The following is a 25,839-nucleotide window of genomic DNA, read 5'->3' on the forward strand; positions in this document are numbered from 1 at the left end:
ATATGCATGCCTCTTCGGATCTATTTCATTTAAGTCTGAAGCAGAACCCTGCATTGGTTTGAAAGCTCGCATTAACATCATGTATTTTTGTAAGTTATTAAAACATATCATATCTACAAGATCACATGGTTTCTCTTGCTGGGAGCAATTACATTTTACATATTAGCATCACATGGTGATTGCTTAATACCACCATACTGTTACGGAATAAGGATCACTACAAAGATGAATATTACCAATAACATTATATGAGGGCCATATAATGCCCATAGACTGTGACCACATAAGTCCATCTTATTGTTATAAAACACTGTACAAAAACCAATATTACTGCCAAACAGTGATCATATAGTGTTAGATACCAGCTGTTCACAGGCTATATACCTGATTACAGTACAGTTACCTACAGTGATCACAGAGGATTGTCTTCTGTGACCGGAACAGTTCACTTTCCCATTTCTTTTCCAGACAGCCATGATGACTTCTCCTGGTGTCAGCTTGCCTCTGCAGAATGACACACAGGCATCTTTGACTCATCAAGTTTTACAACCTGCCTTTGTTTTACATACTGCTATACAATATCTCCATCAATAATGCCCCAGATAGTAAAAATGCCATCCGCGGTACCCTGCAATAATAGTATCACCCTTTTTGTGCCCTCTGTAGGCCCCAAAGCCATGCTTTTAGAGCCCCCCCCCACTCAGTAATAGTGTCCCCTAATGCACCTGCTCTCCATTAATGCCCCTTTATGTCCCCCCTCACTATGAATGCTCCCTTATGCCTCTGCTCAGTCATAATGCCCCTTGTGTGTCCCAACTCAGTAATAAGTACAGATTTCAATTGAATCTTAAACAACCTGATGCCAAAATTTACACAAGTACTTTTTATATACCGTCTATTAGATCTACTCGCCCTCCTAGATTGCTCACAGCTATTAAAACTTCACTTTTATTATTGTTATAATTGGTTATAATTAATGTTAACCTGTTATTCATTTTCTCTTCCCCACTTTTAAAAATTCATAACTGCAGAGAATCACAGTATGCTTCGATTCCTTCCCCACGAGCGGAAAATCGCATTTTATCACAGCATGCTATGGGCGGCATTTACTGCAAAATCTGGAGGCAAATGTCCGCTCCGAATTCGACCACGCAAATCCGCCCGTGTGCAGACGGCCTTAACCAATTAGTGGTGAGCCTATTTGTGGCCTTAAGCACCAAGTGATTGTCATCAACACATTGCAAGAGCCATAACTTGTTGACATGACCATATGAGGGCTTGGGGTATTTTTCGGACTAGTTGTATTTTTAATGGCACCACTTTGGGGTAAATATAATGTATCGTAGAACTTTTAGTAAATTTTTTTGGTTGGAGAGGAAAAACCCCTTTGAAATTCCTCCATTGTTTCCGGGTTCTCTATTCGATAAAAATAACAATAACTTTCTTATCTTGATCAGCACAATTAGTACAAATTTATGTAGATTTCTTTATGTTTTTACTACTTTTGCACAATAAGAACACATTTTTAAAGAAAAACTATTGAAACTGCATTCTAAGATGTGGTCTTATTTCTCTGCGGGAAGTTTTATTTTTAGTTGGTACCATTTAGTTGGTACCATGTGGCTTTTGAATTGCTTTTTATTGTGTTTATTGGGGGACGAACAAAAGAAAAATAGCAATTCTGGCGTTAATTCTTTATTTTTACTGCATTCACCATGTGCAATAAATAACAAAATATTTTCGTTCTCTGGGTCCTTATGAACACAGTAATACCTGTTATGTGCTGCTTTAAAAAAATAAAATATATATATATATATTATGCATTGAAAAAGGGGTTTTGTGAGGAAAATCCATATTTTTTTTAACTGGATTTTTTTTTATCTTGAATCAAACTTTATGGAACTTTTTTGATGTGTTTTTGATGCAGTAGTTTGATCACTAGGATATTACACTGCATTACATATGTAGTGCATTCTACCAAACTGATGACAGCAGCCTATTAGACTCTGCTGGAGGCGGGGTCTAATAGGCAGAGTTACATAGCAGACATGGCAGCCTTTGTCAGGCGTCCAGCTGCCATGGCAACCTGTTGTCTGCTACCTTGTAGTAGCATTGTGGGGTGCCAATTTGTGACCCCCTTCTTCCTGTCATCTGCTTAAATGCTATAGTTGCTATTGATTGTTGCATGTAAGGGGTTAAGCTGCCAGGATCTGAGGTTTCTCCACATCTGGCAGTTAGAGCAGGAGCCTGGCTGTCAGTAACTTAGCTAAGCCACCGCCTTAAAAAGATTTATGTGCAGGTTTGAAGCCCATAGTGAGGTCAGTAAAAAGGCGTATTAGCCATCACTAAGGGTTAACGTTGCAGCGCTTCAAAAGTAACAGCCATAAAACATGCACTTTGAAAAGTAAGTGCACCCCTAAACCCCTGATGTTTGCAGTTGTCTTGACAGGCTGCATATCTCCTGTCGTGAAGGGAAGCAGGTTTTGCAAAGGGAGACAGTCGGACTAAAATGATTAAAATCAGAAATTCAGATATTTTTAACGTGTTCACCGTGCCGTATAAATAACTTACTACACTTATTCTTTTGGTGGATCAACTATGTCAAATTTATGATTTTTTTTTTTTTACATTTTACTGCTTTTTATTATTTTTTATAACAAAACAAATTAAGAAAAATATTCTTATGCAAAATTAGTAACATAAAAAAATTTTTTTGTAACAAAAGCACTTTGTAATGGAAAAACGGGATTTATCTTTTGCTTGATGTTTTTAGTTACAAATTTACATTTTTTTTACACTTATTAGTCCCACAAGCGGACCTGAAGATGGCATTGTTTGATTCCTTTCATAATACACTGCATTACTTTTATTGTCTAGGGCAGTGTTCCCCAACTCCAGTCCTCAGGGACCGCCATCAGGTCATGTTTTCAGGATTTCCTCAGTATTGCACAGATGATGTAATTGTTGTTGGTGCCTCAGACATTACCACAGGGGTTCTTACTATAGGAGATCCTGAAAATATGACCTGTTGGGGGTCCCTGAGGACTGGAGTTGGGAAACACCGGTCTAGTGTATTATGCCATTACTACGTGACCGCTTAAGACTCTAATAGGCTACTTTGCATGGCAGACCCAGAGGCTTTTTTTTTAGGCATTCAGCTACCAGGGCCACGTATTGTTACCCTACGATCACGTTGAGTACAAATAGATCCCCCACCCTCTGTAAACCATTTAGTTGTTGCCGTCAGCATTGACTGCAGCATCTAGGGGGTTAAATGGCCATAAACCAGATTTTCTCCAATCCTGACCTTTTTTAGCCGGAGCCCCTATATTAGTGGTCGCTTAGAAATGAAAAATAAAACCTGAGGATTAGATTGCTACTTACTGCATGTACTATTTCTATTTAACCTGAATATTCAGTAAAGGCATCCTGTCACGTACCTACAGCTCCATAAACTAGGTTATGGTGCTTGTAGGGGAGGATAGAAGAGAGTCAGATTTTCCTGCGCTGCGTAATTTTCATAGAGGGACACCACTGGATCGCGGGAGTGGATGAGTATAAAAGATACATCCCCGGCTCCCGGTCACCTCCCCTAACAGCGCCATTACTTAATTTATGGTGCTGTAGGGACATGACGGGTTCCCTTTAAGTAAGACTTTATTTATTGTTATGACTTAAAAAAAATTAAAATAATTCCAAAAGTTTCACAAATTTTTATCATAGAGATGTTAACATGTGAGTTGTCATCATGACTATATTATGGAGACCATTCTGTTTCAGGCAAAACACGAGGTTAAACTAAGATTTAAATAGGCTGTATTGTGTAACACCCCAGTCTCATGGTTCTTCCCTCAAAGAATACAGTCTGGAGTTCATGTGGCAGTCGGAAAAAATAAAGAGAAATTTAGATTACCAGTTTCTAAAACCAGGACCTCTTTGAGGTGACCATCTAAAGGGGAAAATGGTCGTCTATAGAGTTGGTCCTCTCAAAGATGGAGCCAATATACATAAAGAGAACGGGAATATGAAATTCATCACAGCAAATTTTGATTTTAAGCATCCTCTTCTCCTCAAAGAGTTGGCCTTTTGAAGAGACTTCACTGTATTAATATTTAAATGGGTTTTCCAACTACTTAATATTGCTTCACAATCACTTTGTCCTTCCTGGTTGCTGCTGACCAGGACATGTGACTGCTGCAGCCAATCACTGCCTAGGGAAGGTCACTGATGTGGCCAGTGATTGGCTGCAGCAGTCACGTCTTGATCAGCAGCAACCAGAAAGGACAGAGTGGTTATAAAGCAATTTTAGCTCATGAGAAAACCCCTTTAGGGTATGTTCAAACCCTCTCCGCATCCAAAACCGAGTCAAAATCCGCATGGTGCAGAATTTGAGTAGAAATCAGCTGCCTCAGCACTCCCTTAACCTTTCAATACTTCACGCTATCAGCGCAGCCTTTCCGACAGTACCTGCCAGCCTCTAGAGAGCGCCATGTTGCTAGTTAGGTGATGCCACCAGGTGAAGGGGGAGCTAAAGCGCAAAGAATTTGGAGGTAAGAGGAGCGTTGTGGCTGCACCGATGGTGGGGATTTGGGCCTGTGTTTGCATGTGAAAAATGCGGAAATTCTGCAGTAGTTCCACTCCGTGTGAACATACCATTAATGCTGCATGGTGTACAGTTACGTCCTGTAGCTTCGGGGTATGTATGATGGGAGATCGCAGGGCGATCCCGCTCCATGCAACGCGGGTGCCGGCTGTTTGTTACAGCTGACATCGATAAGCAACACTTCCGATAAGCCGCACCACTCATCAGAGCTGTTAACCCTTTAAATGCCGTCATCAGTTCTGACAGCGGCATTTAAATGCCCCGACCAATGTTCGGGGGTCCCGCACTGCCCTCCTCGACAAGATTGTGAGTTACCGTGGTGGTGTCATGGCAGCTGGGGGCTTTTTGAAAGGCCCCAGAGCTAACATTTCAAATTGCTTATCAAGCCATGCCCGTGACATGGCTTAATAGAATGACTGTCCGATTGCTGTATGATGTAATGCTATGGCATTACATTATAGTGCAGAAGCGATCAAGGTATCGCAAGTTCTTGTGTCTTATGGGGACTATAAAAAAAACAAAAATAAGTTTTAAAAAGTTTTACTAATTATTAAAAAAAAAAAAGAAATAAAAGTTTAAACACCCCCTTTTGCCATATGTATAATAAAATTTGGTATCGCTGCGTCTGTAAACATCCGATCTATTAAAGAATCGGTAATACATTATTCACCCCGCACGGTGAACATCGTCAGAAAAAAACCCCAAAAACTCCAGAAATGCGTCTTCAAGAAAAAATGTATTCAAAAGCGAACAAAAAGTCATATGCATTCCGCAATGGTACCACCAGAAGCTGCAGGACGTTTCGCATGAAATGATCCCGCACATAACTATGTCAACTGGAAAATAAGAAAGTTATAGCTGTCCGAACATGGCAACAGAGAATAATTTTAAATAGTTAAATACCTTTGAAAAAAATAAAAGTAGTACAGGAAAAAAAACAAAAACATTTTGATGATCATCAGATATTTCTTTACCGTCCCATAAAACAATCCATGGTTATTAGTAAATATTAAGTTTCATCTTCAGAGTTTTTATACGATTACTATTTGTTTGCATTGACAGTTCACAACCTTCAGTGTTCCGAAGGAACTTTGTCATTTATTTCCGAAACCGCACAACAAACTGTTGACGTAATATGACAAAATTTATAACATTTAGCGCTGCGATGAACACAAACTGTCTGTCTTTTCCACTGATATGGCAGCATTACATGCTGTAAATTGTGGGGATGCAGGCAACAAACATAATTGTTTGTATAACTTCAAGGGGTTATCCGGTAACCAGACAACCCCACTTCAATAGGTCTGCCTGCATTAAAATAAGAAACTGAAATATTCTTGTCTCTCTGGTCCTGGTGATTGTAGTGACAGATGACATCACAGGAAATCAGGTGACCACTGCAACCAATAAGAGGCTGCAGCATGGTGGAGCTCAGGGTGTGAGCGGCGATGCTACAGCCTCTCATTGGCTACAATGATCACCTGATTTTTAGTGTTGTCTGCTAATACAATTACTGGGACCAGAGCGGGGCTGCAGCACTGGATCCTGGCGCCCGCGGAGGCGTAAGTATATCTGAGTTTATTATTGTAATGCATGCAGCCCTAATGAAGCAGGGTTGTCCGTTATCCATTGTAGGTGGCTCATCCCTGGGGAAAAGGTAAGTAAATAGCTCCTCTATCAAATCTGTAGTATAACACATCTTTTTTTTTTGATTGAAAATATTTTTATTCAACTTTTCATCTTTTACATGTCTTTATAGCATTTTTGTACTTATAACTGTTTCCCCTATTCCCCCCACCCCCCCTAAAGTCTCTCTCTCTCAACATTTAGTCCTTTAAATGACAGGTCTCTGTATCTCCTCAGTCTATCTTAGGTGGTATTAACAGTTTCTAGTGTCGTCCTTTGTTCTTCCTTCTTCGTGCCGCTTGTCTTCTTTTGTCTTCTTTTTCTTGTCATCTTATTGGTTCAGTGATTGTTTTTGCTACTTACAAGGGGTAGCAGTATATCATTGCCCGTTGTCTGGTCTCTCCTTCTCCCCTTTATATTATCTTACCCTGTCCTCTCAATTCTTTCTAGTTTGTTTTTCCAGTATACTAGTCTTGTGAGCAGCTCTATTTTGTTCAATAAACGTTATATATGGCATATGTCTATTTTACTGTGTCTTATTTACCTCTTCTCCTCTCCCGGGTCAGATCCCCAACCCCTTGGTGCCGGCCCACACGGCTCACCCCCCCACTTCTCATATATTGGTTCCATCATTCCTCGTATGGCTCTGGGCGTGTATCCATCTCAGCCATATATCATAGTATTTTTGGCTGGTCTTGCGTTTAGTATATATACTTTTTTCCCATGGTAGGATTTGGTTAACCTTATTTTTGAATTCCCCTAGTGTAGGCGGCTCTTCATCTAGCCAGTGTTGAGCTATTGTCTTTCTAGCAATATATAATAGTCTGGATACCGCCAGTTTTTCATTATCATCTAACACGAGGTCATGCGTATATCCTAGGATACACACATATGGTGTGAAATCCATGTCTATGCCGAATGCTGCGTTTATTGCATCCCGTACTTCCGCCCAGTATCTGTGCAGTTTCGGGCATCTCCATAGCATGTGGATTAGGTCCGCCGTGTGGGCCTTACACCTTACACATATTGGGGAGGTTCTCAAACCTATGTTATGCAGAAAGGCCGGAGTACGGTAAACTCTATGTATTAGGAATATTTGTGATATTCTGTGTGCTTCGCTTAGAGATAGTTTGGGTGTCATTTGTAGGATCTCCTCCCAGTGCGACTCCTCAATGGGACCTATGTCTGCTTCCCATTTTGCTTTTGTTAGTATCGGGTTGTGTGCATTGACCGTGTCCTGTATATAGGAATATAATATAGATATTTTCCCTGCTGTAGTGGTCGCCTTTCCTATTATACCCGCCACTGCGTTTGTTGACACTGTTATTTCTGCCATGCTCTTTTCTACTTGTACCGCATGCCTAAGCTGTAAATATTTGTAAAAATCCCTGTTAGGGATGTCGTAGTTCTGTCTTAGCTGTTCAAGTGTTTTCAGCTCTCCCCCCTCCAGTATCTGTCCCATCCTTCTAATTCCCCTGTTTTTCCATCCCTGGAAGCCTTGTAGTTTGTTAATCTCTGGTAGGTTTGGATTGTTCCATATGGGGGTGTGTTGTGTACAGCCTGTTATACCAAGCATATCTCTGGCCTTCCACCATACTTTGTGTATAAGTAATAGTGTGGGGGTGTTCTGGCCATCTCTTTTAAATTTTCCACATTCCAGAGTTTCAAACAAATGTGACCCATCAAAGAAGTCCTTAAGGATCCTGAAACTGGCTTCCTGTACCTCTTCCGTCTCCCACCCCCTAAGGTGTTGTAGCTGAGAGGCCATGAAATACGCAAACGGATTGGGTAGGGCCAGCCCGCCTTTTTCTTTGGAATTATATAGCAATTCCAGTTTAATCCTAGGCGTCTTCCCCCCCCATATGAGTTCCCTGAATAGTCCCCTGACTTTATAAAAAAACTTTTGTGTTATCCAGTGGGGGGCATTATGTGTTAGATATAGCAGTTGTGGCATCCATATCATTTTTATGAGATTCGCTCTTCCAATAATTGTCATGGGTAATTTGCGCCATATGTGTAACTTTTGTTTCCACTTTTCCATGAGTGGGTCTAAATTTATTTTTGCGTATTCGCTAACTTTTCTGGTGATTTTAACTCCCAGGTATTTAATTGTTGGTGTGCATTTCAGGGTTATTTCTCTGTTAGTGATTTGCATCTCGGGGTTATCTATTGGGAGTATTTCCGATTTATTCCAGTTGATGGATAGTCCCGAGAAAGTCCCAAACTCTTTTATTGTTTGCATGGCAGTCTCTAGAGACCCTCCACCATCCCCCAGGAACAGCAGCATGTCATCTGCGTACAGGGCGATTTTCTCCTCTGTGTTTTCTCTTTGAAACCCCGTTATTCCCTGGTGTGTTCTTATTTTGCACGCTAGGGGCTCTATTGCTAGTGCGAACAAGAGAGGTGACAATGGGCACCCCTGTCTTGTCCCTCTGTATAATGGAAATGTCTCTGAGGACCCCCCGTTAATGAGTACATCCGCCTCCACTCCAGTGTATAAAAGTTTTACCCGTCTCACAAATGTTGCGCCGCATCCCATTTTTTCTAATACTTTCCATAAGTATTGCCATTCGACGCTATCAAACGCCTTAGCCGCGTCTAATGAACATAGGATTCTATCTCCGGCGTTATCTACTGGTATTTGTAAGTTTAGGAATACTCTGCGGATGTTTGTTGCTGTTGATCTTGCTGGTATAAACCCGCTCTGATCCGGGTGCACCAGGGCGGGGGCCACTCTAGATAGTCTATTAGCTAGGACTTTAGCTATTATTTTAACGTCTGCGTTCAGCAGCGATATTGGCCTATATGAGTCCATCAACAGGGGGTCCTTCTCTGGTTTTAATAGAATTGTTATTTTGGCCTTTCTCATTGTTTTGGGTAGTTCCCCTTTCTGTTCTGCCTCCTCCATTGTCTCTAATAGGTGCGGCAATAGAATATCTGCGTATTGTTTATAGAATTCTATGGGGAAGCCGTCCTCCCCTGGGGCCTTGTTGTTTTGCATATCTTTCACTGCCTCTTGTAGTTCCTCCAAGTCTATTGGTGCATCTAAGAATTCTCTCTGTTCTTCCGTCAGCCTCCGTGTTGCTATCCCCTCCAGATATTCCTCAATTTGTTCTGTTGGTTTATCCAGCTTTGAGGAGTATAAGGAGGAGTAATATTCCCGCGCAGTCTCTCTTATGGATGCTGTATCCCTAATAATTTCGCCTTGTACGTTTTTCAATTCAATAATGTATGTGGGGCTAGTTTGTGCTCGGGCTATGACTGCCAGCATGTGCCCTGTTCTTTCTCCTTCCTCATAGTATGCCTGCTTCCTGAACCCATTTTTGGTGGCTGCTGCTTCTAGTGTATATTTATTAAGGGCCTCTTGGGCTTCTTTCCATATGTTAAGTGTTGTTATGGTATTCTCTTTTATGTGATTTTCTTCCGTTTCCTTCATTTTTACCTGTAGTTTCTGTCCTCTCTCTCTGTGTCCCTTTTTTGCCTGTGTGATCTGCTGTATATAGACCCCCCTCATGTATGCTTTCATGGCCTCCCAGCTGACCGTCACACTTGTAGTGCCTTTATTTAGTTCAAAATATTCCGTTAGGGCTATTTTCCCATTTTCTTTATTTAATATATTTAGCCAGTGCGGGTTTAATTTCCACCGTCTCTGTGTGTAGTTGGCGGCGTTGCTATGTTGTAGTTCTAGGCGTAGTATGGAATGATCCGAAATAACCCTCGGCAGGTATTCTATTGCGGTTATGTCACTGTAGAGTCTATTATTCCCTATTGCTAGGTCTATCCTGGATAGGGATTGATGTGTGGACGAATAACATGAATATTGTTTATTTGTGGGGTGTCGTGTTCGCCATATGTCTATTAATGATATTTCGTTTAACAATCGGCCCAGTGATGTTAGGTTCCTTTCCTCATTTATATTTTCTGTCCTTAGTCTATCCTGTACGGGGTTAAGTACCGAGTTAAAGTCGCCTATTATTAGGATTGGGGCATCTGGTATGTCATTTGTAAATCCTACTATTTGCCGCATTACTGTGTTGTTATATGGGGGCGGGATGTATACCGAGGCCAGGATACATGTGTAATTGTATATCCTACAGTGTAGGCATATGAATCGGCCCTCTGGGTCTATTTTTCGCGCGAGGCATTTAAACGGTATGTTTTTATGCACTACTATGCTGACCCCCCTGGAGTATCTTGTATGTGTAGAGTGGAAGTTTTGTCCCATTCCCCCCACTTTGAGTGTATCTATGGTTTCTTTAGACAGGTGCGTTTCCTGCAGGCATATAATAGCCGGACCCTGCTCCTTAATTACCTGTAATATTGCCGAGCGTTTCGTCTGGTCACTCATGCCCCGCACATTCCACGAAACAATCCTGACTTTCCTACTCATTGTTCTTGCTCTTTACCTTCCTCAGGGTTTTTATTTTCTGGTGTTCGCTGTTCTTTTTTATGTCTGTGAGTGAGCCGCACTGGGAGGATCCATATCTCTGTATCAACATTACACCCGTATCCCTCCCCACATATATGCATACAGTTTTACCCATTCTCCGTCTCCGCCTCCAGCATTTGCATGTATCTTCTTTTACCTTACATATTTCTGTTATTTCCAGTATTCTTATCATCTGTACATTTATGTTAGCATTCTTTCCCCTTACCCCCCCCTGTCCTATGTTTCTACCGCCTATCATTACCTCTTCTACCTGTATATTATTTAACATTTCCCCAACATACGAGAGAGAGACCAAACAACGAACATCCCCAACATATAACTCACTGATCCGTTGTCTTCCACTCGGATCGGGGTACCAGTCCTTCATTCTTCCGAACAATGTGTCCTGTCGTCCCAGAAGCTCCTCTCAAAAATTTGGGGTCCCTTGGATTAAACATTTCTTTAAGTATTGTCTCTTCGCGGTGATTTGCGTGGTGTTTTTTCCCTCCGAATTTCCATTTCGTTGTGGTCTATCCAGGTGCTGACTTCCTTTGGGCTTTCGAAGAAGTGTGTTGCGCCCAGTGCCGCCACCCTCAATTTGGCGGGGTATAACATTGCGTATGGCACTTGTAGATTTCGCAGCCGTCGCTTTATTTCTATAAATGTTGCGCGTTTCTTTTGAATTTCCATAGAAAAATCTGGGAAGAAGGAGACTTTAGCGCCATTAAATTGGATTTCGCCCTTCTCGCGGGCTTTTTGGAGTATGATGTCTCGATCTCTGTAGTGTAGTATTTTCATGATCATTGGTCTTGGGGGAGCCCCTGGGGGGAGGGGCCGCGTGGGGACACGATGGGCTCTTTCGATTGCGAACATCGTGGTGAGGGTATTTCTTCCGAATAGTTCAGTCAGCCATGTTTCCATGAATTCTGCTGGGTTTCGTCCTTCTGCTTTTTCTGGGAGGCCCACAATCCGCACGTTGTTCCTTCTTGACCTATTTTCTAGGTCGTCTACTTTATTCTGTAGATATTGTATATCTTGCAGGTTTTTCTCCATATCTCGTTGCATTGGCTGTATTGCGTCTTCCACGTCGCTTATTCGTTGTTCGGTTTCTGTCAGACGCTCTGCTATTTTTTGCACGTCGTGACGTAGCAGGTTTACATTCGTTTGCATCGCACCCATTTGCGTGTTGAGATTACTCAGCGATGCATTACATTTGGTGATTTCTCCAAAGATGTCTTTCAGTGTGGGTTCTCTGACGCCTCTTGCATCTTTTGGTTCTTGGTTATTTATGTTAGGGTCACCTGCGTTGTTTATAATATCTTGTGCATAGCTATCAAATGTACTTGTATGGTTTGTGCTGTTTTGCATGCGGTTGTCAATGGCACTTGTACTCTTTGTCTTGTCTGGTGTACTTTTACTGCATGCTCTTGCATTGTTTATGCCTTCTTGCGCCCCATCTCCAGGTACGCTGGTATTGCATATGTCATCTTGTGCATCTTGTTCTGTTTCATTTATAATGCTTGCATCATCTTGCGGGCAGTATTTATCTGTGTTTGCACTGTTTATTTCCCTGCTGTTGGGGTTTCTCATTCTGGGCACTGTGTCTTGTCTTTTATTTTCAGGTTTTTGTGTGCTGCTGACTTGTTTGCTTTTTGCATAACTGGTGTCTGTTATTTCGGTTGCTTTATCCCCTCTCTCCCTTGCTCTGTCTTCCTGGTGTGTGGCTTCTTCCTCCCCTCCTGTTCCCGCCATCTGTCTGCTTATGTGTGGGCTCCCCCGCTCCTCTGTATCCCTCCTCCGCTGCCCCGGGCTTGTTTTTTCTTCTTTGCTGTCTCCCTCTTCTCTGGCATACCTTGCTAGCCTCCGCGCTGCCTCCACGTTGCCTGTGCTGGGGCGCGGTATAAGCGTCCGCGGCTCTCTCCCTCCGGCGCCATCTTGTTTTTGCCGGCCGCCGGCTTCTTCTGTCTTCCCCTTCTCTTTGCCGCGCGCCATCTATTTGTCGGGTGCCCGCTTCTACTCCGGTGGCCTCCGCTGAGCTGTCGCTGTATTTGTGGCTGTTTTCAGCCGCTCTGGGTCCCGCTGGCAGGATATTTAACAGGGTTCTCCGGGAGCTGCTCAGAGTTGCGGCCGTCTACATCGCCGGTCAGACTCCGCCCCTATAACACATACTTCTAATTTAGGACGCAGAAGTTATGCTTTGAACAGACTCTCTTAACTCACTTGCTACATGTTCAATCAGAAGTACTTCTTAATTTATTCTTCTTCCATCTGAAATGTCATCCAGTCCAGTTTTAATTGGCTCACTAATGTGACCTCATGCTCTCAGCAAGGCATTCTTACATCCTACTATTCTTAGAGAGCTGAGTACTTTAAAGTACCATCTTCGGGCCATGCAAGGTTACATTTTTTTAATGATCAAGCGCTGATCTGTTTTTAGTCAGCACTACTGGTTTTATTTTAGTGTTCATTTATTGCCTATTGAGAAACTATGTGCCAGAAGGCCAGGATTTCTACCAATACCAAGAGCAGGGATCCCATATTCTCAGCCAGCAGATCGTTCTACTGAACCACTCTAGGTTCGGGATAGGTCAGCTGACAGGTGGGAACATGTTGGGTATTGCAGGTCAATAGATAGTGGAGAGAGTCTACCTGAGCAAAAGCCCTCTTGCAGCCAAATGTAAGGCACAAGGAGTGGATTGGTTATAGGGCGAGATCACATGATGATGCTTCAAATAAACGTTTAATAACGGTTCAATTATATAATATTTCGAATGATTAAATCGTATGATAGTTTGAGTACCACAAGGCACAAATCAAGGTCCTCACCAGAGCCTCAATCAGGAAGGTAGCGCAGGCCGGAGACCGTAGTGTTCCCATTGATATTTAGTCTGCTTTGCTTAGCGTTCTCATCGGGTGATATTCCCTCATAGAGGGTTCATTTTATGTATCATCGGATATGGCTGTCAGCTGGTTTACCAGCGACTAACCATTGAAGCGGATGCTTTTTCACAGCAACTTGCCAGTGGCCCATTCGCATCAATCTCTTCTATTCTCTGTCTGTGTGACTTTTGGCTGTAGGCCTACTTTCTCTTTATCTGCATCCAACTATCATGAGTGGACAACCTCTAGCTCTGGTGTGCGTCCCTCCCTTAACCCCTTAGGAACCAAGCACAGTAAATTTACAGTGCTTGGTCCTGGGCTTTTTCCAGGTCGATAGTAAAAAAAATAGGGCACTCGATTAAAGCTTCTGCTCCTGCAGAGCAGCAGCAGGTTGGTTACTTGGCTGATAGATATAGCTGAGGACCCAGAGGAGATTGTGGAACCTGCTTTTAACCACTTCTACCTTCTCCTTCACAGGCTACATAGCACTCAATGAGTGCTATGTAGTACAGAGAGAAAACAAAACTGTTACTTCAACTATTCAACCCTAGGATCACATCACTTAGTTACTTCTGCCACAGCAGAGCTGCAGGATGCTAGCAGACCCAAATCAGTTCTGTTACTGACTACTGTCATTACAACAGGATGTTTTCCACTGTAGCTTGAGCTCGTATGGATGCTGCTGTTATTGATGCCGCAGCTAAAGTAGAAAAGTATTTAATAATAATAATAATAAAAAAAATACAATGTGAATGACCCCCAGATGTCTTATATGATGTCACGAGGGATATAGATGTAAAAAGAATAGTTCCGAGAATAAGTTTTAAAAAATTATATAATTGAAAAAAGAAAAAAATAAATAAATATATATATATATATATATATGTGTGTGTATATATATATATACACATATATATATGCAATAAAAAAATCACCCTTCGCCGATGCCCCCCCGTAATCAGAGACTATACAAATTATATATCAATACATCCGACAGCAGAATAGCATAAATATACTAATCGTGAAAATAATTATAAATGTTTTTTTTTAAATCAGATTATTTCTTATACCTAGTAATAAACTTAAAAAATAGAAAAAAGGCAGTAAAAAAAGATATTAGAAACTAGACCTGTATGTCACAGAACAAAATACAAGGCAAAAATAATTCTGGTAACTGAAGAAAAAAATGCAGCAAAAATAATTCCGGTAGTTGAAGAAAAAAAAAATAGGGCAGTAAAACCGCCAAATGGGTAAAATCTCTAAAAAAATGTCTGATCCTTCAAGGACCAAAACACCCTTTAAGAGGTTAAAGACGCAGTGCAATATTATAGTGCAAGATAACTTAGCAGCACACTACAGATCAACTAACATCTATTGAGATGGGGGGACAGCATGAGGCACCCCCCTACACTACAACATAGGAAACAGCTGAGCATGCTCATTTGGCTGTTCATTTCTCTCCCGCAGGCTATAAAGTAATGAAGCTTGTTTGCACATACAACATTTTATGTTTCCTTTATGAATGTAACTACTAGATTGTAACAGTGAGAGCTCAGTAGCAATGTACATACCTGCTATTTCTACACTTTGATACCTCGACAAAAAGTTGTCTCATTTTTGAAGAATGGAGAAATGCTAGCCCTCTCCTGTACTCTACCAAATACCACTGTGGGCCATTGGTCAGCTCTCTTTGTCCTTCCCTGACTTCTTCGACATGATATAATATTGTCGCCCCGTAAACAAGAGTGTCGCTTTCTCTATACAAACAATAGTCATTTGTGCTAGCTGTATACTGGAAGTGTCGAACTTCATTTCACCAACAGAACATCATACCTTTCCTAGGTTCCTGTTTGCCCAAATCATGCCCAACATGAGCAATTATAGCAGGAGTGTCAGAAGACTATTATTGTTCTTACTATTTTGAGTGAACAAGTTTTATTTTTGAAGTATTTAGAGGTTTTTGCCTTTGAAGTTTCTGTACAGTATTTTATTGTGCTTTCTACACACATATACATTTTTATACACACATGAGCCATTGCTTAAGGGTGGTAGAGCAGATATCCCTAACACATCTTCCTTATGAATGGCCCTTTTGAGCCTTAACATTCCTTTATACATGCTTATTGGATATGAGTACCTGCAGTTAAAAAGTGTTGCTTTTGGCAAGACCTGGTGAGCAAATGAAGCATAATCTCTCTGATCTCTGTAGTCTAGTCGGTCAACCATGACATTCTCAGTATCTTTTCTTACTACGCCCAGTCTGAAGTGAGCCAGGTCTCTACAGGGAAGCCAACGTTTGCCATGTGAGCTGAAGCAGATTGGCGTGGTGGAAATAGTGACTCGCTTGGGTTCATATGTGGTTCAGGGTAAATCAGCAAATATATGTCATGGAAACATATGCATTATATATAATATAAGTAATATTTGATACCTGAACAAAAGTGAAATTCATAAAATGCAATTCAGAATTTTGCGTATTCTAAAGATAAAGGTAAAAAATGCCTAATACAAAACTTGCTCCGCCAACTTATTATTGGGCTGCTTGAGGATCAAATCTGAATCTTAAGGAATTATTTATATATATATATGTGTGTGTGTGTATATATGTGTATTTATTATTATTTTATTTAATATGTATATGTATGTATGAATATATATTGATTTATATATGTATATAATTAATTAATTTAATATGTGTGTGTGTGTGTGTATATATATATATATATAGGTATAAATGTATATTGCTTTATATGTATGTATGTATGGATGTATATTAATTTATATATATATATATATATATATGTATATGTATATATATCTATGTATAGATGTAAGTGTGTGTATGTGTGTATATGTATATATATATATATTTAATTTAATATGTGTACATATATTATATATATATATATATATATATATATGTAGGTATAAATGTATATTGATTTATATATATGTATGTATGAATGTATATTAATTTATATATGTATATATATATATATATATATATATGTATAGATGTAAGTGTGTGTGTATATATATATAGATAGATAGATATTATTAATTAATTTAATGTGTGTATGTATGTATATATATATATATATATAGGTATAAATGTATATTGATTTATATATGTATGTGTGTATATATGTATTTATTTATTATTCTTTATTATATATTCTTCTTCTTGGTGTTTTCTAGGGGTTTTGATAACATCTCCTTTGCCTTGTTCTTGTTGGGAAGGATCCTTCAGTCAGCTTAGTTTTTTTTGTACCGGTTCAAGAAATCTTTTCTATGCTTTCTTAACAAAATAACGTGGAGATTGTTCTGTACGGTTTATATGGCAAATGTGCTCTTTTAAAATTGTGCACAGAAAAAGTAATTTGTTAAGAATTTTATTGCTGAGCAGCTGTAACCATAAGTTACAATTGGGCTGTTCAGTTCCATTCCTAGAAGACCACAAATATGCGTGACCTTATTTAAATAGATGTGGCTATTCATGATTTTAACTTGCACACAATTAAACCAATTTTTATACGTTTAAGTCTAATATATCTCAGATATTGAGTATGTCATCATTCTCAGGGCATTTGTAACAAAAATAATTGTAATATAGACATGGAAACCATACTGACACCTAATATTTAAATAGTCCCAGGTTCGGATGAAAATGGGATTATTATCATTATTACATATACTGGAAGATTTCATGTATGGAATGGTGTAACTGAGCGGAATATACTGAGCTCTGCTACCTGCCCCTCGTAGGATTGCTCTTTAACACGGCTGAATATTTGCACCCGCTCATGCGGACTATGAGGCTAGGGAAGAGTAATAAGATGCACTACAGAAGTGTTGATGATTCGTCAGAGGAGATTTACAATATGTAACAAGAAATATGATAAAGAGAAAAAAATTCAAATACGGCCGCATGTTTAAGAGTTTGACATGCACAAATATACAGACATCTAAGACTAATGAAATAAATAGCAAGTGCAAATAATTTACCAGCATAATATTAGCAATATAACGCCCTACTTTTATTTACTAACTTGGATTTTATGGGCGTGGTAACTGCGATCCTTCCATCTAGTTGCTCGCGGTCAGAGTGATGATTATTAGGTAGATTCCCTTCTTAATGCAGCGATCTGCTCCATTGTCATACTGCACAAATAAACCGGTGTATACATGAGCGCTATATAGTGATTTGCACTCTGAACTCTTAGCCCAGCTTCATAATCCGCGATCAGAATCCGCACAGAGGATCCGCCGCAAAACGCAGGCCTTGAAAAGCATGTTGAATTTCTTTTTCACTCACACTCGCTGATACAAATTGCACCAAGAAAAAATCACAGCACATATTCTGCGCGGATGGCTTCCATTGAAGTCAATGGAGTCCATCCGACCCCCAACTCATATGCAATTAACCAACAGTAAAAAAAAAACTGTACTGCGCATGACTGATGGCGAGCTGTCGTGGTCATCTGCATTACAGAAAATTCAAGTACACAAAATCGCTGGCTGGGCTCACAGCCAAAATTCGCTGCTGGCCTCTTGCATGCAGAATTCGGCCCGCCCGTGTGCTGCCAGCCTTTTATAGGGACCTTTTATTTATTTATTTAGTAAATATCTTTAAAGGGATTGACCCCAAATCAACACTTAAGGGCCATTTACATGGGACGATTATCGCTGAAAATTCGCTCAAAAGCCATCATTTGAGCGATAATCCTTGTGTGTAAATGCTCCCATCTTTCATTCTTCGGCTGAACGATGATTTTTAGGTAAACATAAAATCCATCGTTCAGCCAGAGAGAAGATGACACAGACTGCATGCAGTGTTTGCTAATTATGGTGCTGTATTCTCCACGAGGGCTGCCGATTACATTGCATTCAGCTTGCAACCCCCCGCCGCAGAACAAGGGAGCTAAATGCAGAGAACAGACCACCTGCTTTTCTCTGCATACAGCTCCCGAAGGCTCATTTACTTGCAAATGAAGGTGATTAAGCTGCTAATGGACATTAGTGTCCATTAGCAGTTTACGCAAAACAATAGCTCAAAACCTATCTTTTGAACAGTTATCTTTGCGTGTAAATGGGCTTTTACCCACAGGATAGGAGATAATTATTATCTTATCGCATGAAGTCCCAGATCACAGGAATAGGGGTCCGGTGTTTCCATTTTGAATAATGATATGGTCAAGTGTGCGCAAATAAATTAAACAGAAACATTAAAATACATAATACGGCCATGATAAAAAACTGAACAAAATCTTTTGCCGTTGAAGTCTGTACTAAGCGAAGTCCATATATTTCTCCTATCATGGTTGCTATTTCTTCGGCTTACTTGTGACACCCACGTACTGTTTCTATCATACATCCTGTTGGACTGATTACAGCACAGAGAGTTTGGCTATACATTAAACCCCCGAGTGCAGGTTGCCAATAGAACACGATCCTGACCTTTTTATTGCGCACTGCGCAGTGTAACAAACTGGACGTCCAGCCTTCTGCCAAGGGGAGAAATACACAGGTAGATTGTGTAAGCACATGGGTACTGTAAATACGGTTTATGAGCAAAAGTTTAATTTCCTTTAAATCCCACTTACCAATAAAACTGTGCTTTTTTGTTTGTTTAAAACCTACCTTTGATATATAATACCATTAGCACCATTTGAGTTTGTTTTAAACAGTCCTTGTCTGTGCAATGATATAATATGTTTGGCACATTCATTCTGCATAGTTATTCAGTAGCACATCTGTTTGCTCAGAGTTTTGGCATATTTTGCCTGGCAGAGGTTCACTGTCCTCAGAATATTCATTTAAGCTCAGAAATGCCGTTCCTTACACCTATTTAGGCCGAGCACCATTTAGGAAAACCCTGCCAAAAACAGCAAATGACAATAGCAGCTATTTTTATTGTTTATATGCATTGTAACTCTACACCAATCAGCCTTGACATTAACATCACCATTAGTTGAAGGAAATAACATTAATTACAATGGCACCTGTCAAGGGGGTGGGGTATTTTAGGCAGTACGTAATTAGTCAGTTTGGAAAATTGATGGCTTGGAGGCAGGAATAATTCCCAAGTGTAAGTATCTGAAAGATTTTGATAAGGGTCAAAATGTGATAGCTGGATGACTAAGTTAGAGCATGTTCAAAATGGCATGTCTTGTGGAGTTTTCCTGGTATGTAGTGGTTAGTCAGACAACTGAAAGAAACAGTGCAAAATCGAAAAACACAGAGGGAGCTCACCTTTAGGGCCGCCGAGGGTTGTGAACCACTAAACAGCTAACAACAACAACAAGGGATTAGTACCATGCTTCCCTGATAATAAGCCCTACCCTCATAATAAGCCTTACACTGATTTTCGGGTGCGGTGGGGTTGAAATATAAACCCTCCCCAAAAAATTAGCCCTAGCTAGGCTACATGTAAAAAACAAACAATTAAACAATACTCACCTAGCAGCCGACGTTCAGGTACTCACGCTGGGCTGTGGTTCTGCTGCAGGCTGCTGTGTACTCCTTCACACCAACAAAGCAGTTCTTCCTCGTAGAGGGGCTTTAATACCCCGCCTCCAGCAAGCTAATGCTCTGATTGGTTAATCAAGCACCGCATCAGCCAATGAAAGCCGACACTGAATTAACCAATCACAGCCATTCAATTATGTCATTTAAGGAGTGGCTTTGATTAGTTAATCGAGTGCTGGCTCTCATTGGCTGACGTGGCGCTCGATTAACCAATCAGAGCATTAGCTTGTTGGAGGCCAGGGTATTTAAGCCCTGCTTCGAGGAAGAACTGCTCTGTCAGTGTGCAGGAGGACATGGAAGCCTGCACAAGAGCCGCCGGTCATCACGTGGGGATCCGAACGCCAGCTGCTAGTTAAGTATTATTAACACCCCAAAAAAATAAGACACTGTGCCTCTTTTGAGGCAAAAATTAATATAAGACATTGTCATTTTTTCGGGGAAACAGGGTATCTACCAAAACTGGTTCAAGGAAGAACATCCGGTGAAAATGTGAGAGAGTCATGGCTACCTAAGGTTCATTGAATGCCATGGATAGTGAAGGCTAGCCTGTCTGGTCCAATCCCACAGAAGAGTTACTGGTGAACAGGATAGAAAAAGAAAGTGGAGCAACCCAAGCGAAGTGCAAAAGATTTATGTGAGGACTATGGCCTTTGTGGAGACATATGAATTGAAGATTTGAAATACAAAATAAAGGGGGGGGGGGTCCTCTTTATTTCTTACATATAGTTGTTGCAGCCAACCCCAAGTGTTGTCACACTCTCCTGGATGGACGCTTAGACAAAGAATATCAGAAAGGTATTGCCAAACACCTCTGAAGATGCCCATTAGCACAACAGACTTGTGTTCCCATAATTTACTGAGGAAGAGGTCTACTGACATCGAAACGTGTGTACAAGTGCTGGCTTCATAAATAAACAGAGAAGTTTAGTAAAATCTACTTTGTGCAATTATATATGTATCGAGGTCGCACCTTTAACGCTGATTTTTTTTAACCTTTTTGATATTCACTGAAGACCTACTATGAGACAACTTCTTGAAAAAGCTAATGCTGCCTACAATAGAAAGGTGTCCAAACACACAGCGCATCACAGCTTGCCGCATAGCCACATAGTGCACTACATTAGACAGGTGGTCTTAATCCTAGGACTGATCAGTGTATGTGGTAACATTGGAAAGGGTCTACTTGTTAGGTAGGTTTTAAGATGAATATTCTGGGAATGTAGACATTTTGGTGCCAGTTTTGGTTGAGATGAATGGCCAAATATTTGACATGGCTTCTTAATAAGGACCTCTTAGCTCCCCTAAGCTGCCGGGCTGTGGGAGCACTATATAGAGACAGACACGCCCTCCTCCTCCCACCAGATGCTGATAGACAGGTATCTCTGTATTCACAGTAATGGTACAAGAGACGACTGTCGTCTAAACGAGCGGCTGACGACACCGCTAGTTCGCGCTTGTGCAGAACATGTAGACAGGCAGATCATTGGTAACTTCTCGCTCAGCATTTCACAATCTATGTGATACACAGAGCGGGGAGCAGAAGTGAGCGACAAATGAAAAGTAAACAAATAGTTCACGATGGCTGCGCATTTAGACGTAACAATTATTGGGCATTTTTGTTGGTTTGAACGAATTTTTCACAGCAATCGTTACATGTAAATGGCCCTTAACACAAAAAGACCTGCCAATCTGTATCTAGCGGGGGGAGGAGGACGGGGGGAGCATGCAGATATGAATATGTATGAACTTCATTGGACTTCATTGGACTCAAAGTTTCAGATGTGAGAATTGCAAAACCTTCGTATGAAGGCTTGTTTTTGGCGTGGAGAACCATTTTTTGATGCATGCAATGTATTGTAAAACTTTTTTTTTTTTTGAGAGCAGGGAGAGAAAATACATCAATTCTGCCATCGTTTTAGTATTTTTTTTTTTAGAGCATCAATCATACAGCATATATGAGATGATACATTTTTTCTGCGGGTCGGTATGATTACGACAACACCAAATATATTATCTTTTTTTTTAGGTTTTTCCACTTTTGCACAATACAAATCCCTTTCTTTGGAAATTATAATTACTTTTACACCGCTGCATTCAAATTCCCATAACTTTTTTATTTTTCCATGGACGGAGTTCTTTGAGAGCTTGTTTTTTGCGTCTTGAGCTGTAGTTTTTATTTGTACCATTTTCAGGTACATATGGCCTTTTTGATCGCTTTTATTGCGCTTTTTGGCAGGTAAAATTAATAGAATAAGCATTTTGCCTTCTTTTTTTACATTTTTTGCTGTGCGGTATTAATAGTGTGCTCAAATTATAGTGCAGTTCATTACAGATGTGATATTACCAAATATGTGGGGTTTTTCTTAAAATGTTAATTTTCTTTTTACAAATAGGTGGAAATTATTAAAAAATTTTATTTTTTGTTATTTTTTTAAATGTTTCTTTTTTACACAATTTTTTTGTTTTCTATTCTTTATGTCCCTGAAGGAGACCTGAACCATAGCAGCTATGATCGCTATGATAAGGCATTGCAGAACTTCTGTCCTGCAATGCCTTATCACTTGTAATAGTGATCATAGGCAATGGCAAGCCGACACGCCAGTATCTGGCATCCTGTTGCCGCAGTAACCTGTTGGCTCTCCACGATTTCATCGCCGGGGTCTGATGACGTCACGGAGGGAACACCCTCCTTCTGTGAACCCTTTACATGTCGCGATCTACATAGATCGCAGCATGTAGTGGGTTAACAGCAGAGGTTGCTGTCCTTGTGTACCCCCGCTGTTGCAGGGGGAGTTCGGCTATGTAACAGACAACTCCCACTGCCGGATGGCGCGAGCTCACTGCTGAACCCGCGCCTTCTACAGGGCATAGGCTTACATCCTGTTGCATTAAGCACCCTGCAGGTATATATCTATATTACTCTCAAGCTCGGCACTAACAACCAATCAGGTTGAATCTGGGAACCCAAACAACCAATCATGTTGAATCAGACAACCCAAACAACCAATAAGGTTGCTGGAATTGTGAATCAGAACCAATGAGGTTGCTGGAATTGCTCCATAGGACTGAGCTTGAGAGCAAGAGGCTAATATGCACCCTGCAGCCAGGATGTAAACTTACGGCCTGTGCCATAAGGAGTTAATAAATTGTTACTTGCAACAACTACTTAGTAGATGTGACATTGAGCTAAGAAAGGTAAGTAATTCTCATGATATGTGATATCTCTTGTTGTATATTTCTCCAAAATGTGCAATCAGGAGAGATGCCGTGTTAGATTGACAGTCCAGATATCATATCCAAACCATAGTCTGTGGCACACTACATGCACCCCTCTATCAAGGAACATATATTTAATGCAAAATTTGCCTTACTCCAGGAATCCACTCAAGCAATATCCACCAATCCACATTATATGACAGCTTTGATACAAATAATCCACTGAGTAATAAGTGAACCCCCTAGGACAGTGGTGGCGAACCTATGGCACGTGTGCCAAAGGCGGCACTCAGAGCCTCCCCTGCTGGCACATGCCACCGTTGGCTGCTCACCACATTAGTGAAAACCGGCAGGGGTGCTGCAGCTCCCCTGCCGGTATTCACTTAGCAGCGCTGCTAGAGGCGCTGATCCTGGTGCACACTGATGTCAGTGTGCAGCCGGGATCCTTCTCCCCTGACATCTCCTAGCTGGTTCCGCGAGAGCAGGGGAGGGGAGAGGCTGGGGAGTCACTGTGGGATGTCACTATTACCACTGGAACCACTGTACGGTGTCACTATTACTACTGGGGGATGTCACTTACCGCTGGAGCCGCTGTGCATTTCCGCATCCAAAAGCAGTCAAAATCTGCACCCTGTCTATTTTGAAACAGCCTTGTCCTTTTAAGAACGACAGAGGTGAAATCATACGTCGTGATAAGTCCCGACAAGTTGGCACTTTGCGATAAATAAGTGGATTTTGGGTTGCAGTTTGGGCACTCGGTCTCTAAAAGGTTCGCCATCACTGCCCTTGCAGGTGTGCCTCACTAGCTGCATGCGAATATTTTCTGTGCATCATAGATAAAGTATACGCTATATACATCAACCTAAGCTATAAATCTAGTGAAACCACATATTCTCCACATCACCTGAAGGAGTGTTTCACCCCGAGATTTCGGCACGCGGAGTATCAGATGCGCATGTGCAGCGTCTCTCACTCTCACCATGCATGCCTGATAATTCAACTTTTCTAATGGATTGACAGAAACTTTATGATCGCACCCAGCGGCATGCTCTGTGCTCTTCTGCTGGCTGATGGTTGTCCTTAGCAATTCAATAAGATGCAGAAGAGAAACACACCGTTTTCTGAAATATTCCATAATTCATTTACTTGATCAATAAAAAAATTCAGTGTTCTCCAGAACTTTGCCAGCTGCTTTATTAACAGTCACTAAGTGTATTCCTACTTGTTCTTCTTCTAAAGCTGGGGTGGTCTTAGATGTCTGTCTTCCATACTAGTGTTTCCCTTTGTATAACCTTTTGCATTTTATGTTTATAAACTGACATTCCAATTGATTTTCCTTGGCCTTCTGCCTAGATTGAATATTGAAGCAGCGAATTAGGAATGCTTAAGAAGTTTTAGAGAGAAAAGACGTGAAAGTGGAGCTTGCGACTCTGGCAATTGAAGCTTCTTAGCTTACTCAAATGATGAACGAGATGCCATGGTTATTGGAAGGGGGAGGAAGGCTTCAGAGGAGGATTGAGGAATAAAAGAAAGGACAGTGAGGTGGAGAACTAATGGTATACCGCCAGACATTAAGTCCTCGTCGGGACACTTCTAACAATATCTTTTATCTTTATTTCAGGGGCAAACTTTGTAACCCGAAAAATTAGCCGTTCAGTAGCTAAGATTCACCTCGGACAGATGGAGTGTTTCAGCCTTGGAAATCTGGATGCCAAAAGAGATTGGGGTCATGCCAAGGACTACGTTGAGGTAGGATCCAGGCCAGAATCCCTTCATAAAACAGTCATTTTGTTAGGCTGAAATTGTTAATGCACCGTTGCTAAATAAAAGTGTCTGACCTACAGGGTATTTTTTGTAGAACGCTGTCCCAGTTGGCTTCTCAGTTTCATTCATGACACTTCACTAGGATATATTCATATATTGACTTGTACATTGCGGGGGCATTTTCATCTAAACTATAGTGCTGGTTTTGATCATCATGTAAGTAGAATGCATTACACACAATTATGTAATACAATGGCATTATTATCAGAATCTCCTTATAGGGAGGCCCTTCTGCATAGGAGGTTCCATCTGGTGCCGATCCGGCAGAAAATCGGCCCAGGTGAAATAGCGCAGCATGCAGTACTATTTCATCTGGTCAAATGCCAGTCGGAACGCTACAAGCCAGATGGAGCCTGTTATAGTCAATGGGGTCAGTTCGGCATTGATTGGCTTCAGCATGTGCCAGATTCGTCAGCTCCAGCATTTTTGGTGTTCGGGTCCAAGGATGGACAGATGTGAATGGCGCCTTATTTCAGTAATAAAACAAATTTGAATACAGGCACAAATCTTGAACTTCTCTACCCTCTTATAGGATGCACTAAAGTTTAGCACTAACCATGCACAGAAGGCCTTCTCCTCATGTAATAGTTAAAGTGGCTCCATGTCTTAAGTAGAGGTCAGCCACTTGAATATACGTTTTTGATACAATTCAGCAATTATGGGTAGTCTTATATTTCTCAAACTTAGTTAATTTGAGGAAGGCAACCCACTGATTTACATGAAAGTAGGAGGG

General features: G+C 40.9%; 1 protein-coding gene across 3 annotated transcripts in view; it reads left to right on the forward strand.

The window, feature by feature from the left end:
* The window catches only part of GMDS (GDP-mannose 4,6-dehydratase), a 621,910-nt gene that overhangs the window by 278,936 nt on the left and 317,135 nt on the right, over positions 1–25,839 (forward strand). For all 3 annotated transcript variants that reach the window (XM_066579263.1, XM_066579264.1, XM_066579265.1), the window contains exon 8: positions 24,904–25,031. In XM_066579263.1, the coding sequence (XP_066435360.1) occupies positions 24,904–25,031 (128 nt within the window). The remainder of the gene's footprint in view (positions 1–24,903; positions 25,032–25,839) is intronic.

Source organism: Eleutherodactylus coqui, chromosome 9 (assembly GCF_035609145.1).
Source record: "Eleutherodactylus coqui strain aEleCoq1 chromosome 9, aEleCoq1.hap1, whole genome shotgun sequence".
Classification (NCBI taxonomy): domain Eukaryota; kingdom Metazoa; phylum Chordata; class Amphibia; order Anura; family Eleutherodactylidae; genus Eleutherodactylus; species Eleutherodactylus coqui.